The sequence below is a fragment of the Dendropsophus ebraccatus genome, chromosome 3, assembly GCF_027789765.1.
Source record: "Dendropsophus ebraccatus isolate aDenEbr1 chromosome 3, aDenEbr1.pat, whole genome shotgun sequence".
Lineage (NCBI taxonomy): Eukaryota > Metazoa > Chordata > Amphibia > Anura > Hylidae > Dendropsophus > Dendropsophus ebraccatus.
Window position 1 is genome coordinate 59969414 of NC_091456.1, and position 21391 is coordinate 59990804.

At 42.7% G+C, this 21391-nt stretch overlaps 1 protein-coding gene across 2 annotated transcripts in view; it reads left to right on the forward strand.

Annotated features, from left to right (window-relative positions):
• The window catches only part of CEMIP2 (cell migration inducing hyaluronidase 2), a 77244-nt gene extending 59562 nt beyond the window's left edge, over positions 1-17682 (forward strand). The window contains exons 17-24 of one of the 2 annotated variants that reach the window (XM_069961855.1): positions 512-727; positions 3468-3676; positions 5179-5352; positions 7195-7414; positions 9834-9935; positions 11465-11613; positions 14631-14737; positions 17116-17682. In XM_069961855.1, the coding sequence (XP_069817956.1) occupies positions 512-727; positions 3468-3676; positions 5179-5352; positions 7195-7414; positions 9834-9935; positions 11465-11613; positions 14631-14737; positions 17116-17312 (1374 nt within the window). In that variant the 3' untranslated portion in view covers positions 17313-17682. The remainder of the gene's footprint in view (positions 1-511; positions 728-3467; positions 3677-5178; positions 5353-7194; positions 7415-9833; positions 9936-11464; positions 11614-14630; positions 14738-17115) is intronic. The other variant, XM_069961854.1, reaches the window with a different exon arrangement.
• Positions 17683-21391: the final 3709 nt, after the last annotated feature.

A 21391-nucleotide genomic window follows, 5' to 3' on the forward strand; every position in this document is an offset into this window, starting at 1 on the left:
GAAAACCGCTAAATTTACCCATTACACCTGTGTAGAGATGTCAGAATGCAAAAAGGAGGTGTCAGTGTCACTAAGGCTGGGTTCACACTACGTATATTTCAGTCAGTATTGTGGTCCTCATATTGCAACCAAAACCAGGAGTGGATTAAAAACACAGAAAGGCTCTGTCCACATAATGTTGAAATTGAGTGGATGGCCACCATTTAATGGCAAATATTTGCTGTTATTTTAAAACAACGGCTGTTATATTGAAATAATGGCAGTTATTTACTGTTAAATGGCGACCATCCACTCAGTTTCAACATTGTGTGAACAGAGCCTTTCTGTGTTTTCAATCCACTCCTGGTTTTGGTTGCAATATGAGGACCACAATACTGACTGAAATATATGTAGTGTGAACCCAGCCTGATCCTGGATGCTAATGGCTAAACTGTTCCTAGCACAGAATGCCCCCTTACCTGTAGCTATGAAGAGCGTTTGTACATTAACTTTTTGTTTTATGACCCTCCAGGTTTCATTACGAGCATTTTTCGGTCAGTCTGGGCCATGGTTTGAAAACGGTGATATGGATGGAGACAAAAACTCTATCTTCCATGACGTGGATGGATCTGTAACAAATTATAATGATACTTATGTGGCAAGGATGGACAACTTTTTGGTCCGACATCCCAAATGTGTCAATGTTACAGAATGGAATGGAGTCATCTGTAGTGGCAAATATGCACAGGTTAGAATAATGTTATTTATTTAATTAGTTTTGTTTACATTAAAAATGCAACATGCTAATTTCATAGCTTTTAATTACTTTGGTTAAATTAAGTGCTAATCCACTAAGCTTTCCTTTAATATATTTGATATTCTAGCATGGGGAGCATAGTAGAGTAGGAAAATAAAAACTGTGCCAGGCACTCTAAATCAGACACTATAAATACCTAGCACATCTTTAGACTGTCAACTCTAGGTTTACACCCTCTTAGTTGGCTCCAGTTACACCAAGATTGTGCCCCACATATTGGGGCATTTTGTTAAGGAGTCAAAAAATTACCACTTTCCCTTCCTAACACTTCCATGATGTACTGTTATATCATGGCAAAATCAAGGGAGCATGGAGCTGATTGCACATTACACAATGGTATCCTGCAAAAATCTTTTGTACAGCTTTGTCTATAGAAAAATCAAAAGGGCATGGCTCTTGGTAATTGAGCACGAAAAAAATAAAAAATTGGGCTAGATGAGATGTGCGCTTTTCTCTGGATTACTGCATTTTCCTTTTCACTGTAGCAGACTACTGTATATTCAGATACCTACATTGAACACCATCTCCTGCCTTCACACTGAGGAATAGGCGAGGAATTGAAGAGGAAAGTTTTCTGCTTAAAATTCCTCCCCTAGGGTATGTGCACACTGCTTAAAACGGACAGAAACTCCAGGGGGTGCGTGCGTCTGCCCGTGTCATAGACTCCATCCCATGCACGGGCGGATTTCTTTCTCTGTCCAAAGAATAATCAAGTTCATTCTTTGGATGGAGGAAGGAATCCACACGTGCATAGAATGGAGCCTATGACACAGGCGGAGATGCCCGCTGCTGTCCGCGAGTGGCAGATTACACGACTGAGTTTTCGTCTATTTTAAGCAGTTTGCAAATACCCCTATTCAGCTCTGGCAGAATTTGAGCAGAATACAAACCCTCATTTACTTCTATAGGATTCCTCTAGCAGAATCCGTCCAAACAATTGACATGTCACTACTTTGGGCAGAGAGCTGATCTGCGGCACAAAATTCTGCTTGAAAATTCTGCAGTATGAACAACAGAGCGGAAATTACATTGAACACGATGGGTCACTGCTCTGTTATTTTACAGGGGAGAATTTAAAGCGTAAATTAAGGCCGGATTCCTTGCCTATTCCTCAGTGTGAACGCACTCAAAGGGTGGGTTCATACTACGGAATTCTCGCGGATAAACTCTGCGGAATTCTGTCAGCTGTCCACCGACATGTCACTTCTTTCGGCGGATAGCGGAATACGCCGGCCCATAGAATGGAGTCTATGGAGCCGGCAGAAAGGCGTGCGGACATACTGCGGAATTCCGCGGACATTGTCCGAGAATTCCGTAGTATGAACCCACCCAAAGGCAGCAAGCCAGGAGTGAAGTGCTTAGCCAAACTCTTCTCCTGACTGTAATGATCGTAGGGTTCTGAGTACTCAGGCCCCAAGTGATTTGAACAAAGCTTTAAAGATTATCATTAAACTTTTTTCCATGTTTAAACACAGTAAACTACCAAAATAAGCTGTATTTGGTATTATGGGAAATTGGACAGCAGTGCACAAACACTATATAGAACAACACATCTGTGAATGATTACAACCATCAAAATAATGAAAATGTGTTTTTTATTTTCCCTTAAGGCCCTATTAATCATCCCGTTTAATAGAAGACAACCATCAGTCAACTTGAACGATGTTGGCTGAGCGTTGTCTGTCAACACATTGAAAGACAAACCACTAAGATAGCAGTGATTTGTTGCCATCACTCCGTGAAATAGGAGCGACTGCAGCAGACCGTCGGTATCTTCTATGGGCTGCCCGGACGATCTAGCAATCACCCGGGCAGCCCCCCCCATCTCCCGGCTCTTACCCTCTCACTGCTGATGTGCTTAAAGGACAAGTGCCATGAAAAACTTTTTCCCAGTAATTGAAGCACATTACAAAGTTATATAACTCTGTAATATGCTTCAATCACCTATCTGCCTCCCTTCCCTGTCTTTTCCCCCCTCCACCCCCCACCAGGAAGTGTCCTGACTCACACAGACCTGATTACTGTCGTCACCCGTCACCAAGCTCTTCTCTCAGCTCCTTCTCCTGTTACACTAGCCTCCCCCCTCCCCTGCCTTGTCAGGTGACAGGCTTGCTCAGCTCCCATTGGCTGAACAACTGCAAGCCATCACTTGTCACATGTCATGCTTATCTTCCCTCCTGACTCCGGCACATAGGCAGCTCCCCCCTCCCCTCATACCCTCTCTCCTGCTGCTGTGGACTAAGTGAGTGAATTAGTCATGTCACTAGAGAAGATAAGCTGAGCAAGCAGAGTCACCTGACAAGGAGGGGGAGGGGGAGGGTGGTGTAACAGGACCTAGAGCAGCCCTCCTGCTGATGACTCATCCTCACAAGAAGGAGCTGCCTGGTGACTGTGAGGACAGTAATCAGGTCTGTGTGAGTCAGGACACTTCCTGGTGGGGGGTGGAGGGGGAAAAGGCAGGGAAGGGAGGCAGATAGGTGATTGAAGCATATTACAGAGTTATATAACTTTGTAATGTGCTTCAATTACTGGGAAAAAGTTTTTCATGGCACTTGTCCTTTAATAGGGGCTTAACACGTCTTGTTTTACTTAACTGATTAGCCCCTAAGGCTATGTTCACACTAATTTCACTGTGCATATCATTTTTTTTTTTTATAATTTCCCCAACTAGGTCTATGTTCAAGCACGAAATCCCCAGAATCTTACCATGTCTATTGTGAGAGATGAGTATCCTTCAAATCCTATGTCTCTAAGGGGAATCAACCAAAAAGCTCCATACCAGCAGTATCAGCCAGTGGTGATGTTGGAAAAGGGATACACAATTCACTGGAATGCACAGGCTCCACAAACTACTCACCTCTACCTAATTAACTTTGACAAGTAAGGACAATTCTGCTACATTGATCATAGTTTTAAGTATGTGTGCACCTGAATATGAGGATTACATCTTTAACCCCTTAAGGTCAAAGCCAATTTTTGTTTTTGCACTTTTGCTTTTTTCACTGTTTTTTGCTGTTTTTTTTCACTTTTTTTGCTGTTTAAAAGGCCATAGCACTTGCATTTTTTCACCTAGAGACGTATATGTGCGCTTATTTTTTGCGAAACCAATTGTACTTTGCAATGACAGGCATTATTTTTCCATAACATATGCTGCGAAACCGTAAAAAAATCATTGGCGCTGTCAAATTGGAAAAAAAAAGGAATTTTGATTTCGGGGAGTTTTGCATTTACGCCGTTCACCCTATGGTAAAACTGACTTGTTATGTCATGTTCATGTCATGTTCCTCAAGTCGTTACGATTACAACGATAACATGTATAACTTTTATATTATCTGATGGCTTGTAAAAAATTCAAACCATTGTTAACAGATAAATGTTCCTTAAAATCGCTCTATTCCCATGCTTACAGCGCTTTTATCCTTTGGTCTATGGGGCTGTTTGAGGTGTAATTTTTTGCGCCATGATGCGTTCTTTCTATTGGTACCTTGATTGCACATATACGACTTTTTGATCACTTTTTATTACATTTTTTCTGGATTTGATGTGACCAAAAATGCGCAATTTTGCACTTTGGAATTTTTTGGCGCTTACGCCGTTTACCGTGCGAGATCAGGAATGTGATTAATTGATAGTTCGGGCGATTACGCGCGCGGCGATACCAAACATGTTTGTTTATTTATATTTATAAAATGGGGAAAAAGGGGGGTGATTTGGACTTTTAATAGGGGAGGGGATTTTTTATTAATAAAAAAAAACATTTTTACTTTTATTTTTACTGTAACTAGAAGTCCCCCTGGGGGACTTGTGTATATACACAGCAAAGATCGATGAGATCGGTCATAGATTGCTATGGCCATAGCAATCTATTGCCGAGCCGGGATCAGCGTCATTCCGGCGCTGAGGCCTGGCGCTGGCAGCAGAAGAACGGATCTCCCCCCCCCCCCCCCCGCGCGATCGCATCGCCGGGGGGGGGGGGGGGGGGGGGCAAATCCGTCCCACTAGACACCAGGGACGTGAGGTCTGAAGACTCTGAGTGCAGCTGTCAAACCGGCTTAATTAGCCGGCGTGGCAACGGTACCCGCGCCGGCTAATAGAGGCACTGCCCGGCTGCACATGTCAGCCGGGATCAGCGCCGTTCAGAGCGAGGTCCCGCTCTGAACACCCCCCGCGGCACCGTGACGTATCACATACGTCATGGGTCGCTAAGGGGTTAAAGTTGAGAACTTGTTGAACTTATTATTCTAAGCAGTGCATTTGTATGGGTATGCACCATTCTTTGCTGTAGTCTTATTTTTTGTGATTTTTTTTTTTCATTAGATTTTAGGCATGACATTGGTATCATTCTTTCAGCCACAAGATCATTTTATTTCTTTATTTCATAGAGGGGACTGGCTTAGAGTTGGTCTTTGTTATCCTCCGGACACAAGCTTTCAAGTGATGTCACAAATAGTCAAAAGCCAAACTTTTCCTGTTGAAGAATATCAGCCTGTATCCTCCATAGAAGAATTGCAGAAAAGACGAACTGAGGGGAAATATTTTTTTGATAACAGCACAGGGTAAGTTGTTTACGAGCACATCACACGAACTCCTCTTTAAAATCCTCATGATTTAATTTAAATGTGCAAATTGATGCAGATTGTACCTTCTTTGTTGTTTTCAATAAAGAGGTTATCCAGGATTAGAAAAAAAAACAGCTTGTTTTTTGCAAAAAACAGAACCAATAACAATTCAGCTCCGTTCTCTTCTGTGGAATGAGCTGCAAAACCACACAACAGTGGCGGTGTATCTTGAAGAAAGCGGTCATGTTTTTCTAAGCCTGGATAACCCTTTTTAAGGAACATCTGCAACAAATCCACAAACAATCCATGGCATAAATTGACATGTAACACAGGTGAGTTTCTGGGTGGGAAAACTGTATGGAGCAAATGGAAAATCTGCATGGGGAAAAATGGTGTATCAGACCCCTACGAAAGTTGCCTAATAGTGCTGCATTATACTAATGAGTGCATGTACTAAACATTTACCAAATGTGCCAAGTAGGGATCTGAAAACCTAGCACTTACTGGGTTTAGTTTATCACAGGATCTTTTCTGTCCTGTGTGTTTTATTAGCTTTGGCATAGTGACCCAAAAACTTCTCCTTTATGCCACTTATAGTAACATGGTTTGTAAGGCTGAAAAAAAGATTTAAGTCTTATCCAGTTCAACCTATTGCCCTATAGTGTTGGTCCAGAGGAAGGCAAAGTATGTTTCATCACACTCAACTTCTGCAAGATTATACTATTTGGATTCTAGGTAAACTTTGCTTATAGTGAGTAGAACTTGTCCAAAACCTTCATCTTTTCTCAGAAGTTTCTTAAAAATGGTAAACCTATTTCACAATCGAGCTCCTCTAAGTAAATCCTTTGCAAATTCAAGCTGAATTTCAGCCTGCCCTAAAAGAACCCTAACTTTGAGGTAGTTCAACATTGGTTTACTGGTAGTAAACCTAACAGACAGACAGAATATGGAAACCTTCATGTGGTTGGACCCCCAAGGTGCATTTATGTAGGCTTGATGTACAACAAGGTTCCCCATTACTTTACAAGGTACAGTCCTTAAGTTGGCACTACAATAGACTTCCGAGTGCCCGTTTTTCCGCAAGACCCCCCCCCCCCCCCCTCACGTATAACTTTGCATTAGGAGACAGAGCTTTCCACTGCACCTTTGTAACCCCGTCTCCAGTTTGAATCCCAATACCCTAGACTTGCATAGGTTTTATGGTGGAGATGCAGGGAAAGGTTCGCCTCCTAAGGTAAAGTTATATATAGTGAGCAGAGCTCTCAGGAGCATATTACAACACAAAATTCAAAATTGATTTACGTGAATGAAATTACGTTTTGGTGCCAAATGAACCCTGGAGGTATGCTCAATCAAAAGCAGGTAATGCTACAATTTTAAGGTAACATAACAAAAAAGACTAATCAGGGCCCAAAGTGGTGGTTCATGACTTCTTTCTTGACACTTTATTCTTAGAGCCATCCATTAACCCATCAGACCCCACATTAGACACAACAGTACATCTGGTTTATTCCTTGGCTGTTTGTTTAAAAAAGAAAATGTGCTCAGAAAGCTAATATACATGCAGAAGTTGCAGAAATGATTCAAAGCCTTTTTAAAAGGTTTAATTCTGAAATTGTTCTAATTGTGCTAGTATAGATAGAATGGCTGCTGGCAGTTAGAGATACTGTTTTCCCGTGTGCTTTTAACATTGTTGGACAGTGTCACTATGGCAGGGCATCTGTTGAGCACACAGGAAAACTCGGGTGACAGTCACTTTAAATGAAGAGGACCAGTTTAATAGTTAGTTTTAAAGGTGTTTTTTTTTTTTTTTTTTTTTTTTTTCCCAATCTATTTTAGGTTACTTTTCCTCTTTCTCCAAGCAAAGTACAACCGTGACAGCTACAGCTATTGCTCTTCTCAGGGATGTGAAAGAGTTATGATCAATGCCACGTTCCGATCCAAAGCAACTAGCAACTGCATGACCAAAGCATACCCCAAGTATACCAAAGCACCTTCAGCAACAAAACCAATGCCAGTTAAATCAGCTGCGAGCTGCACTGACTGCGGAGCATCTCAGGTACAGAATTCATTATATAAGCCAGACTTGGAGTTGGTGAAGGAAAAACTGCAGCTAGCTGCTTTTAATCCAAGATCTGTCCTGTGGTCCGGTCGGCAGGTGATGCAGTTATTGTCCTAAAAAAATACTTTTAAACTTGAAGCCTGTGCCAAACTGGAGTATATGTGCCCTAACTTTGCACCACCCCTCCGTCCCTCCTCTCCACCCTCTTCATCATTAGGAATGCCACTGAAACATTTTCTCCATGCTGAACGCTGCACAGGTCCTTAAGAATCCAGCCCATGTGCCGTGCTGACACAGGTGGGGAATAGGAGGCAATCTGCCTGGAGCATTCCTAATGATGAAGAGGGTGGGGAGGAGGGGCAGAGGTTGTGCAAAGTTAGGGCACAGATACTCCCGTTTGGCACGGGCTTCAAGTTTAAAAGTATTTTATTTTTTTTAAGGACAATAACTGCATCACCGGCCGAACGGACCGCAGGACAGATCTTGGATTAAAAGCAGCTATCCGAAGGTACAAGTGGTTTGAGAGGGTCAGATTGTGGGCACAGAGTCTCTTTACCATACATATACAATATATATTTGTTAATTTCCTAATAATCACATTGGTACTAATAATGTATGTATCCTTAAAGGGGAACTATCAGCAGGTTAGACAAATCTAACCTGCTGATAGCTCCCTAGTGGGCGCTGAGCGTTCAGGAATGTCTCTTTACCTTTTATCCTTGGCACCATTCCCCTGCAGTTTGTCACTTAAGTAGAGATGAGCGAACTGGGGCTCGGGTTCGAGTCGATCCGAATCCGAACTTTTGGCATTTGATTAGCTGGGGCTGCTAAACTTGGATAAAGCTCTAAGGTTGTCTGGAAAACATGGATACAGCCAATGACTATATCCATGTTTTCCACATAGCCTTAGGGCTTTATCCAAGTTAAGCAGCCACTGCTAATAAATGCCAAAAGTTCGGGTTCGGATCGGCTCGAGCATGCTCCAGGTTCGCTCATCTCTACACGTAAGGTCAGGTGGAGCAGTGCTCCGCCCCAGAGCGCAGATCCAGCTAGCCCACTCCGCTGATGATCATTAGAAGAGGTGCGCCACCCATGTGGCCAATTGGCGCTCTGGCAGCCTTAAGGCACAGAGCACTACATTAAGACTACACAGGAATAGTGCCGAAGATGAAAGTAAGAGACTTTCCTTCATCCTCCGTGCCTCGGTGCAATAGGGAGCCATCAGTAGCTTAGTTTCGTCTAACCATTGATAGTTCTCCAAGAGGGTCACGTTCTTGTGTTTTTCATTTGCTAAGGCTGGGTTCAAACGCACAAGCACAGAAATGTCTGACTGTTCAGCTATAGAAGAATAGACCCCATTCACAAATATCATAGGCATAAATAGGCTCACTAGTAACTAGTCGCAGCACCCCACGTTTGGATTTTATAAGCAGAGTTTCTCAGTAAAATTTGACCAATAACAAACTTTAAAACTCATAAAACCCTTCTGCTGTTCTCTTTAAATTTACAAGCTTGACCTCCAGATGTTTACTATGAAAGGCCTGTCTTGGAAATATTGAATAGAAATTGTAACTATTCTTGTAAAGAATGTTGACTGAACTTTCAAGTTCTAAAATAGTTAGCGAAATGACCCACTCTGAGCAGGTCCTGTTCTGTCTAAGTGACATAAAGGAACATGTCCATTTATTTTTTTTGAATACACATTTATGAGGCATCTAGTATAACAAGTCTGTTAAATCACTGGGTCCTAAGCTGCTGGTTATATAACTGGCGTCCTGCTGAATGCTCACACTATATTGAAGTGTTTGTCATTTTGGCTTTAAACATCCGTCTAAGCTTCAGCCACACACAACACATGAATGGCCAAGCTGAAGACATCTGGCCTTGTGTGTGTGAATATTGAATAAAATGCAGATCATGGCACCAGAGATCCTGTAGTGTAGTAGCTGCACACGCAATGTTCTTGGTGAGGAGCAAGTAAAATGTGACTCTTGAATTTCATCTGGATTACATTTTTGGCTGTTGAATACGCTGAGTTGTTTCTCAGGTTACCTCCCTATTTGCTTTGGTAGCAAGATGCAGTATCCTATTGCTTCTCACATTTTATTATGTGTTGAATTAAATAATAAAGTTGGTTAAGACTGCACATCCACACTGAGTAACAAAAGTGCACTAGTGGAACTTTGTCCGATTGATTCCAAGATCTGCAGGAGATCTAGTCTGAATATAATGGACTTGAACAGTCTAGCAGTCTAGTATATGGCTAAATTTTACAGCTAGTAACTAGACTAAGTAAACCTAAATTATGTGACTAGAAATAGGTGCCTGCATTTAGCGAACGCTGATATATTTTTAATTTGGTCTATAAAATGGGAATTGTTTAACTGACTCTGGATATTTCATGCTCTGATTGTAGGTTGTCTTCACCAGTGATCCTCACAATATCTACCTCCCTTTGGAAATTCAATCACTTAGTAAAGAGGAAATCCAACAAGGAGCCACTAAATCTTTTATTTCGGTAGGAATCCATGGATTATGAGAATAACCAGCGTTGTGTTATATATATGTATATGTAGTTGACAGTCTATACTGTACACTGAACTGTCAGGTGGGCAGGAACTTTCATTGCAAAATTAAATGTGGATGCTATTCTTGGGGGAAGGGGGGAGGGCTCAATAATTCCCCCCCCCCCTCCAAGTCTAGCATTCACACCCTATTTTGCAGTGAAGTGCTCATCCATCAGACAACTTTAAGAAATATAGGGATGGTCACACAGGGATGGTCACACAAGTAGTACTGCAAGGTATGGCAAAGTATAAACTCAACTGGCATCACAGCACCTGGGGCCTCAAAATGATTTAAAAAAAGTTCTGTTTGGACTGACCACAGATGCTCCCTAAGGGTCCCATTTGCTGCAGATGTCAATGTAACTGAATGATGGAACACAGCAGAAAATCTGCAGATCCTGTATATGTAAATGGACCATAACGCTTGGTTCACTCTGCATTTTGCTAAACGACCCAGACAGTAGACTGCAGCATCTTCCTCCATTTTTAGACATATAGTGGTCTACATTGCCCTTGCAGAAGGGAACCCTGTGGAATGATCAAATGATGTACCTGTCCGTTTATAGACCGTTACATCACTGGCGCTTCCTGGACTTGCTGCATAGTACCACCATTTGGAGTACTACCTCTCTGGAGGGAACTCAGGAGTAGGAAAAGGAGTCCCATGTATCTCTGCCTCGAGAGTTCCAGCCATTTGTGATTTAAAAAAGAAAAGTGATATCACAAGACCTCCCTAACGTATCTTAAAATTGATGCCCGTGTTGATGAAAGACTAACAAATGAAGCAATCTGCCTTGTTAACATTCTTTATTTGTAGCATGTAGGAGGTTCTGAGCCATTTTGATATACAGGATTTATTGATGCTGCTTACTCTGGGCGTATAGGTCTGTTGGTTGGTCTTGCTGAATGACTGTTTTCATTGTACGTTTGGATGCAGACGTTAGTGACCGTCCACTGGATGTATTGGCTCAGGAAGTTATTGTTTATATCAGTAGATTCCAAGTGACACTAAATCTTTTTATACTATCCCATACATCAGTCTGCTCTATAACTTCCTGCCTATAGAGGGCAAAAAGTTTATCATGACAGGTTCCCTTTTAATGGTTTTACTTTTATCGTTTCACCCTTTCTGTGCATTTTATATGTTCCTAGAAATTATATAAATATATTAAGTATTCTGACAGCCAAAGCTGGCAAAAATTAGTTTTACACTGAAGAGAACATTGTCCTTTTTTAGCGTGGAAAGTAAAATATTAGCTGACCTGCTCTTTATTGACTTTAACTTTTTGGCTGTCATTCTGTCCAGGGATTTTTCTATTTTAGGCTCCTGTAGCAGGGAGGAAATTTGAGTTCATCTTACAGTTTTTTAAGCTCTTCAGAAAGATTAAAGGGTCCTATTATAAGAAATGTCATCCTAGGTTTGGATGAGAGGGAAAAGGGCTTGTGTTTCTATTATAGTTGGCAATTTTTTTGTTTTCAGGTTAATGGCACAAAGTTTTCCTTTCAAGAAGTTGGTTTATTCCTTGTTGTCATCGATGCTTGCACTGGAGCAGTAAAGGAAGATTTGTTCTTCAGACAAGAAGATTTTAATCGGCTGGAAAAATATTTAGAAAATAAAATCCCTCAAAGGTAAACTTTGGTAGGAAAGACTTGGGAAGAAATATACATTCGGTTTTCCTGGAAACCTGATTTACAGAAGGTTTACAGAACGCACTGCATTTATAAGCGCTTACATTTCTAACATTGGGTGAAGCATCCAACAAGCTAGAAACATGAACATTTTACATGAAAATAGAATATGGTCCAGTTCACCTGCATGTAGAAAAGTCTTTCCATAGAAAACATCTGGATAGACTGACTTGCATGATCCGGTGGTACCTGTTAAAATACAGCTACAGCCTAATTGCAAAAAGCATAAAAATAGGACATTTAAAAACACCTATATGTCCATCCATCCCTGCGCAAAGTAAAACCAAAGGCAACAATAACCCTCTATAGGAAAGGGTAAGTCGCAGCCACAGGTTTGTTGGCGGCTTATCTCTCCAAGAACAAAGGGATTGGGCAGTAAAATTTCATTGTTTCTGACCCCCTATCACCATAGATGACATCTGTTGGTGGAGTTTCTGGAGACCCCCAAACACTTAAAGGAGAAGTCCGGCCAAAATTATTTTTTTTATATGTTATTACTTATGGAAAGTTATACAATTTTCTAATGTACATTAATTATGGGAAATGCTCATATACTGCTATTTCCCTTAATTTAGTGTATCAGGAAGTGTTTGAATTATCTCTGAAGCAGTGACGTCACGACGAAAGGTGTAATTCCTATGGAGTGTCCAGCAGGGGGCGCTTTCTATAAAGAAGTCAATGAGTACAGTTGACTTCTATATATAGTGCGCCCCTGCTGGACACTCCATAGGAATTACAGTGTATGTAATTTAATGTTATGCACTGTACTTTTGTGACTTCATGAATACATTTATGGAATACTTTGGGGAGCAAGTGTCCTTGCTCCCCAAAGTATTCCATAAATGTATTCAATTAATACATTTACAGGGCACCGAGCAGGGAGGGAGAGAAGTGCCATCTACCTCCCCTCTCCCTGCTCAGTGCTGGGAACATATACAAAGTACTACTCCCCCATTATCTGCAGATAATGAGGGAATAGTACCTGTGCTATCCCTATGACCGCCCGCGCCGCCGCCGCTCACACAGGGGCTGCTTTATATGCCCCCCGCCGCTCCCCCTCCTCCTCCCGGCTTTAAACTTACTATCGCGCCGCTGATTCCCCGCCGCCCGCGCCGCTCCTCACTATCCGGCCGGCCGCTGACTCTCGCCCGCCCACCTGCTCGGCCCGCCCGCTCGCACGCTCCGTTCCTCACACTATCTGGCCGCCGCTCTCTGCTCTTGCATGCCGGCCGCGTCAGCCCGCCCCCATCCCGGCCGGGAGCACGGCGCTTCCTGGTGTCCCCGGCCAGGGTGGGCTGACGCGGCCGGCATGCAAGAGCAGAGAACGGCGGCCAGATAGTGTGAGGGGCGGGCGAGCGGGAGTCGGCGGCCGGCCGGATAGTGAGGAGCTGCGTGGGCGGCGGGGAATCAGCGGCGCGATAGTAAGTTTGAAGCCGGGAGGAGGAGGGGGAGCGGCGAGGGGCATATGAAGCAGCCCCTGTGTGAGCGGCGGCGGCGCAGGCGGTGATAGGGATAGCACAGGTACTACTCCCCCATTATCTGCAGATAATGGGGGAGTAGTACTTTGTATATGTTCCCAGCACCGAGCAGGGAGGGGGGAGGTAGATGGCACTTCTCTCCCTCCCTGCTCGGTGCCCAGCAAATGTATTCATTGAATACATTTATGGGATACTTTGGGGGGCAAGGACACTTGCTCCCCAAAGTATTTCATAAATGTATTCATGAAGTCACAAAAGTACATTGCATAACATTACATTCACATACACTATAATTCCTATGGAGTGTCCAGCAGGGGCGCACTATATATACAAGTCAATGGTACTCATTGACTTCTATATAAAGAGCGCCCCCTGCTGGACACTCCATAGGAATTACACCTTTCGTCGTGACGTCACTGCTTCAGAGATAATTCTAACACTTCCTGATACGCTAAATTAAGGGAAATTGCAGTATATGAGCATTTCCCATAATTAATGTACATTAGAAAATTGTATAACTTTCCATAAGTAATAACATATAAAAAAAATAATTTTGGCCGGACTTCTCCTTTAATACTGACTGCCAAACCCACAGTGAGCAACAGGTTTGGCCAACATATGTATGAAATAAATGCGGGACCTTCAGCTCGAGCTCCATAGTGTCATCAAAGTCATTGTTTTGCTTTTGTAGTAATTCTCCTAGTAAATATACAAAGTGGCCCTAGATCAAGATGAAGATCTTATAAACGCATATACATTATTTTAACGTTAAGTGTCACTGTCATTTGTAAAAACTTTTGAAATGTCAAAAGTTTTGATCCTTTCGGGTCTGATTGATCACATCCGTACCCATTGGGAGAACAAGACTGGAGGAAGACTGTGCTAAACGTGGTCCTTTCCCTACTCCCTGTCTTCTAATAAGTCTATGGAATCCAACCCTTTTTTTTTTTGTCACACAGAGCGATGTAGCGCAGTCCTCTCCCATGTGTGATTCTAGCAGTAAAGAGTTACTGTCGTTTGTAAAAACTTGACATGTCAAGTTTTGATCAGTCCGGGACTAAGTGTTCAGACGCGTGCTGATCAAAACTTGACATGTCAAAAGTTTTTACAAACGACAGTAACTCTTTACTGCTAGAATCACACATGGTAGTTGATTTTTTTTTTTTACTGCCACTGCAGTTTTTGTGCCATTTTTGTTTTCCATCCGGTTTGAATCCACTTCTGGCTTTGGCACAAAAACTGTAGTGGCAGTTTTTCCAAAAAAACTACCATGTGAGGTTCCAGCGTAAGGGTTGCTCCACAGATCACAGCTGATTACTGGAGTCCTAGCTGTGGAGGGGGTGATTCATGTCATTGACCTATGAGAGACTTTTCTAACAAATGGTATTGAATAAAGCAAACAGCCTTTTACATTATAATGTGTGAATATTATAGATTATATAATTAAGTAAAATTTGTTCTGTTTATTTTGTATACTAGGTCAATAGTTGCCATTGCATCACATGGATACATAGGTGATTATGGTAATATTGCACAACGGTTATACACTCTGGGAACAGCTAAACCAGCATTTCTTCAGAACAAAGGTAAGCTGCAGGTGAAAATACTACACTTTTTTGTATTAATTTTCATGGGCTATAGAGCACACAGTAAAGATCCCCATACACTTTATACTAAAGGCTGAACCTACTAAGAGCATCAGGCTCAGCCGACATAAGTATGAAGTCTATGGGGCTCTACCAAGACTATAGGACTCCTATGGCTGTAGCCATGTTTTCCCTAGGGCTGCATCCTTCTTCTCCAGGCTGCAGCATTCAGCCTGAGTGTGAACACCCTCTTAGCATTGGGGAGGCTGTTGTGTTCAGAATTAGTTGAGCGAACTTGAGTATCTGAATGATCAGCATTTGAGTCCTGCGGCCTGGAGAATGTAGATACTTCCTGGAAAACATGGATACAGGTAGATACAGCCTATGTTTTCCAGACAGTCCTAGGCTGCATCCACCTTCTTCAGGTAGCAGGATTCAAATGCTGATGGTTCAAGTTTGTGCAAATCTAAACTTTATGTTCACTTATGTTAAATAGTACTCATTGCATGGCTGCCAACAATTAGTCATTCTGGTTGACCATCCAGTTCAGCTGACATTTTCTAAGATGCATTTTACAGCAGAAGCCATGGCTTACAACACATCAAAGGGTTTTTATTGTTGAAAGGTTTCATTTTGGTGAAGGGTACAACATTTTTTGGCATTACATATACAAGGCATTACATATACTATGGTACACAGTGAAGACTGTCATCATGAAGTGGATAAAACTTGGCTCAACAGTAATTGTAGTAATAACTGGGTGTCCCTCCAAATGCGGCCTACCGCAACATTTAAAGGAGACCTGTCACCCCCCGTGCCGGAGTGACAGGCTCCCGACCCCCCGTTACAGCCCCCTATACTCACCTTATCCCGCCGGGTCCCGCTTCCTGAAACGGTCGGCTCACGGAGACATGAGCGCCCGAAGCCCGGCGCGCGCGCGCTCACAGGGGAGTCTGACGCTCCTAGAGAATGAATGGGAGTTCGATGCTCCGTCATTCTCTATGGGCATCGGACTCTCCTGTGAGCGCGCGCGCCGGGCTTCGGGCGCTCATATCTCCGTGACCCGACCGGATCAGGAAGCGGGATGAGGTGAGTATAGGGGGCTGTAACGGGGGGTCGGGAGCCTGTCACCCCGGCACGGGGGGGGGAAAGGTCCTCTTTAAAGCTTTTAAGCCTGGCTATGTTTTGCAAAAACCTATATCCGGTCTACCAAAAGAATGTGGGGAAAATGTGTTATGGTCTGATGAGAACAGAGTTAAACTTTTTAGCCATGATTCCAGAAGGGCAGAGTTGGCATTGCGTCAAACCTTCTATCATCAGGAGAACACCATGCCCAAAGTGAAAGATGGTGGGAGTTTGCATTATGCTTTTGGGCTGTTTAGTCAAGATGAAGGCAATTATGAGCAGTTCCAGATGTCAGAAATAAATAGAAGTTGTTGGTGGTTAGTGGTTTTGATGATCTCTATTTAAAGTTTAGAAGTAGGGTGTTGGATTATAGCTGGTAAGTTTCGACTTTATAGTTTACATGGAGACACAGAAGTCTGCATAGCAACTGCAAAAAATAAAGTATTTCTAAAAATATGTGCTGTATTTTTCGTCATAGACTACTTCTTTACCCAAAAATTTTCTCAGAAGTTGGGGGTCGTCTTTTACATTGGGTATGGTCGCCGCATACGGTGGGGGAGCTCAAAAACTGCCGCATCCCAACCGTATGCGGTGACCGCAAACTATTCCACTCACCTGTCACCTGTTTACGGCAGCAGTGTTTCTCCTGTCATGTTTCCGGCACAGGCAGTGTGATGCAGAGACTTCGAAGCCTTTGTCATTCCCCCAGAAGCCAAGCATCTCCGAGCTTCTCCGAAGAGACTTTTGGCTGTCTGAAGAGCTTCAGGAGAATGACAGAGGCTTTGGGGACTTCCGGCGCCTTTGCCATTTTCCCAAAGCTCTCCCAGCAGCCAGCCGGGAGAGCTTTGGGACCTCCAGCACAGGCCGTGTACATCACACTGGCTGCGCCTGGAACATGACTGGAGACATGCGGCTGCTGGGAACGGGTGACAGGTAAGTTGATAGTGTTTTTTTTTTTTTTTTTTTTGTGTGTTTTTTTCTTAACTTCAGTTAACCCCTGCCTGACCACAGCAGGGTTTACCAGCTGGAGCCCTGCATGGGTTAATATTTTCCGGCATGTAAGACAAACCCCTGAAAATCCTGTTAAAAGTTAGGGGTCGTCTTATATGCCAGAAAATATGGTATATATGAAAGACTTTTTCAATTCCATTAATGTATTTTAACAATAAATAATGCTGCAAGAGTGTACATTTACATACAAAGTAAACAAGCATGTTTCATGTTTTATTTATTTATTTTTTTAATTTTATTAGGTAGCATTGCCTTCTTTGGATACAATGGCAAGTTTAAACCATCCTGGACCAAACTATTCACGAGTCCTGCTGAGCAGGGCCTGGGACTATTGGATAGCTATATACCTTTACAGCATGAGTCCTATGAATGTCGAAGAGTCAGCTCAAATAAAAGAAAAGATGTGGAACTATTGAAGAGAGCTTTAAATACACATTAGATTAATATATGCCTTCCAAGGATGTCAAGCAAAAAATGTGAACTAACTTATTTAATTTATGGCAGTTACACTGTTATCCAGCATAAATCATGTTACTGTGTTTGATTCAGCTGGGGCCTAAAATCAAAGCCTCAATGCCAATGCACCTTCTAGTTGTATATAATTCTTAATGGTTATTTTTATGACTTTTTGTAAAGATAGGTTCTTGCTGATATTATGATTTTTGGTGGTTTTGTATGTGCTGTAAACTGTATTTTTATACTTTTTATATTACTGATATTTTATGGTGGTTCTTTTTATGGATATGACTGGAAGTGTTTTGTGTGTATTTCTTTGCACAGTGGTTTACTTGAAAGGTATTTATCATTAAAATCTTTCTACAAGTCACTGACATTGGTATTCGCTGATTTTTAGTAGAGATATTAATAAGACCAGTGTCATCAGACAGCTATATTATCTTGGTCAGATGCCCGCCCTTCCTACCTACAATGGAAACCATTTTTGCATAAAATTAGATTATTGCAGTTTGATAAATTTCCCCTCATGGTCTTTAGAATTATTTTTAAACTGGTGTAAATTAGAATTGTCTTATTTGCCCCTAGCAACCAATCAGATTCTTTGAAAAATGATAGGTGGAATCTGTGAGGAATGAAAGGTTGAATCTGATTGGTTGCTAGGGGCAACTAAGACAATTCTATTTTGTACACCAGTTTGATAAATCCCCCCCATATATTTGCATGTTATGCCTCTAGTAACATAATTTGTAAAAAAAAAAAAAAAAAAAAAGTCAATTTTCAGTGTGTGACAGTTTGTCGCACAAAACAGGACCTTGTATGGCATGCCTGCTGCACACTGGCTGGACCCTACACTGATTCTTCTATGCCCCTCTTCTCAGGGCTGTATTTACCACTAGGCACCTGTGGTCCAGTGCCTAGGGCAGCACCTTGCAGGGGGGCATCTTCAGGGAGCAGGGTGGAAAAACAACTTTGTTTGTTTTAATTTTTTTAGTCTCCCACCTCCCATTTAGACTTGCCAGTAAATCTGGTATCTTTTCGAGAGGAAGAGTGGTAGAATTGTTCACGTCTGGTGCTATTACCAACCAATCTAGAAATTGCTTCAGACAACATGCAGACGGCTCTAATCATTGCTTTAATGTGGAAATTTGTTTATGTTTTTTAAGCAGTTAAAAAACAGGAAAACTGATGTAGAGAAATGTATGTGGCCGAAACCACGCTCCCCAAGATGGGGCGCCTTCAGGTTTAGTGCCTAGGGCAGCGGTAGCTGTTAATACGGCCCTGCCTCTTCTCCCAGCATACACAGCACCACTCTTACTGTTAACTCCCTCACTGCTGGACAAGTAGCAATGTTGTGTGCTGGCACTGGTATTCTCTAACTACTGGACAGAAGTCATTAAGGGAAGATTACCATGGGCTTTAAGTATTGCTACCCACACTTTCTTAGGTCATGTTGCTGACCTTCAATAACTTATACCACTAATGGTGAGCAAAAAAGCTAAGCTCAACCCCCCCCACCCCCCGTCTGCAATTTATAAGGAAAAAAAACTTAAAAATTAAGTTAAAATACAAAAACAATTTTTAATAGTATTGGGTAAGAATATAAAAAATCTGTGATAATGGTTGTATGGAACAAGTAAAAATTCATTCAGTTTTAATTGAATATAGGAAAACTGGACCAGGATGAAAAATGTTTAATTGAAGGGGTTGTCCAGGAAGCATAAGATGGCCAAAGCCTTCTGTTTCCTAGTGCTTGCTTCCTGAAATTCCATGTCTCAGAGATGTCCCTACTGAAACATGAAGGGGCAGGTCTAAGGGCCTTATTCCACAGTAACGATAATCGGCCGGATTGGCCCCATTTGGCCCGATTCGGCCGATTATTGTTCGGTGAAATAGAGAGAACGATCAGCCGATGATTGTGTCATCGGCTGATCGTTCATTTAGGGACAGACCTAAAATCATCGTTCCCCCACCGCGCATCGCTACGGTTGAATAGCTGTGCGCGGCGGGCGACCGACGATTTGACAGCAGCAGCATCATACATTACCTGTCCAGGCTTCTTCTCCGCGCTGTCTTCATCCCAGGGTCACGCGCGCTCTATCTTCTGAATGGCCGGTCAGCTGACGGAGCGCTCAGCCAATCACAGGCCGGGACCGCCGCGGCCTGTGATTGGCTGAGTGTGACCGGCCATTCAGAAGATAGAGCGCGCGGGACCCTGGGATGAAGACTGCGCGGAGAAGAAGCCTGGACAGGTAATGTATTACTGCTGCTGCAAGGGCTGCAAGGAGATCGGTAACTATGTCCTTGCAGCCCTCGCTCAACGATCATCGGGCCGTGGAATAGGCCCAGTAAACGAGCGGCGATCTAGCAGATCGCCGCTCGTTTACATCGTTGATCAGGCCCTGCTCGGCCCGTGGAATAGTACCCTAAGGGTCCTATTACATCAACAGATTATAAGATTTTTTTTTAAGCCAAAGCCAGGAATGGATTTGTAAAGAGTATAAACAGAGAACAGGTCATAAAGGAAAGACTGAGATTTCTTGCCTTTTACTGGCTTCGGCTCAAAAAAGAGAATCTGTTGGTGTAATAGGGCCCTAAGTTCCATCCGTTAGTGTTCCGGTAAAAGCAAACCCACACACATGTCCAATAGCTGGAGAGTGTCCAGGATGTTGTAGCAAGAGCTTGCTTTCTTCTGCATGGAATTATCAGTGTTTAAAGAGGACCAATCACCTAAAAATCACTGTCCCTATTATCAAAGGAAATCTCTCCCTAAGTCTATCTATGAAGATACAGACTGCCTGTGCAGTCTGTATCTTATCCCTTTACCCAATTCTCTTGATTGCTGAACGAAGGCCGGGCGCCGCCATCTTGATGACGTCACTTTGCGTTTCACCGCTGGAACGCAAGTGACGTATTCAAGATGGCGTCGCCCGGCATCTGACTGCAACGGACAAGAGGATCAGGTAAAGTATAAGATACAGACTGCAAAGGCAGTTTGTATCTTCATAAATAGACAAAATGAAGATACAGACTGCTGTTGCAGTCTGTATCTTATACTATACCTGTTCCTCTTCTTCGGCCCGGCCGCCGCCATCTTGATTACGTTACTTGCGTTCCACCACTGGAACCCTAATGACGTAATCAAGATGGCGGCGGACGGCCTTGCTGCCGCTGTAGATGACGGGAGCTTCCTGTCTCGAGCCGGCTCTTTTGAAAAGAGACAGCGCGAGACAGTTAATTGGAAAGTGAATAAAACAAAAACGCGGCCAAAAAAAATAAATAAAAGTATTTACAAATGTTAATTAAATAAATAATTACATTGAATTAGGAAATAAAAAATGTTTACATTTCTTCTGTGATTGGTTCTCTTTAAGCCCCTATTACAAGAGGCGATGCAGAGGAGCAAATGAGTGCTATCAGCACTCCTTTGCTCCTTGTTCTCCACTCACTGCCGGTGCTATTACATGTGCTGGCAGCGAGACTGTAAGAGCCGGGGGGGCTGCCTGGTAATGGCTAGCAGCAACCATAGCAGATAGCAGCGGTCTGCTGCCACCACTCCTATTGCTCAGAGCGACTACAGCAGATTGTTGCTATCTTAGTCGTTTGTCTTTCAACATGTTGAAAGTCAACGATCAGTCGACATCATTCATTGTCTTCTATTACACAAGACGATTATCGGCTGCAATGGCTGATACCTGACGAATACGGCCAATAATCATTTTGTGTAATAGGGCCTTTAGATTTGCTGCCTCACAGCAAAAAAACTGCCGGCGAGCTGGAGGCTTTAGCTGTCTTCTGCTCCCCAGACAACCCCTTTAAGGTTCAGGAAGGAAATGTTTTATTAATAAGGAACTAAACACACTAACAAAGGTTCCATTTGTACAGAAAAATTATCTGACAGATGATTTGCTAAAGATTTGAAGCCAAAGCCAGGAACAGACTATATACAGAAATCAGGTCATAAAGGAAAGCCTGAGATTTCTCCTCTTTTCAAATCCATTTCTGGCTTTGTCTTCAAATCTTTGGGTCCATTTACACAGAAAGATCTGAAAGATAATCTGCCAA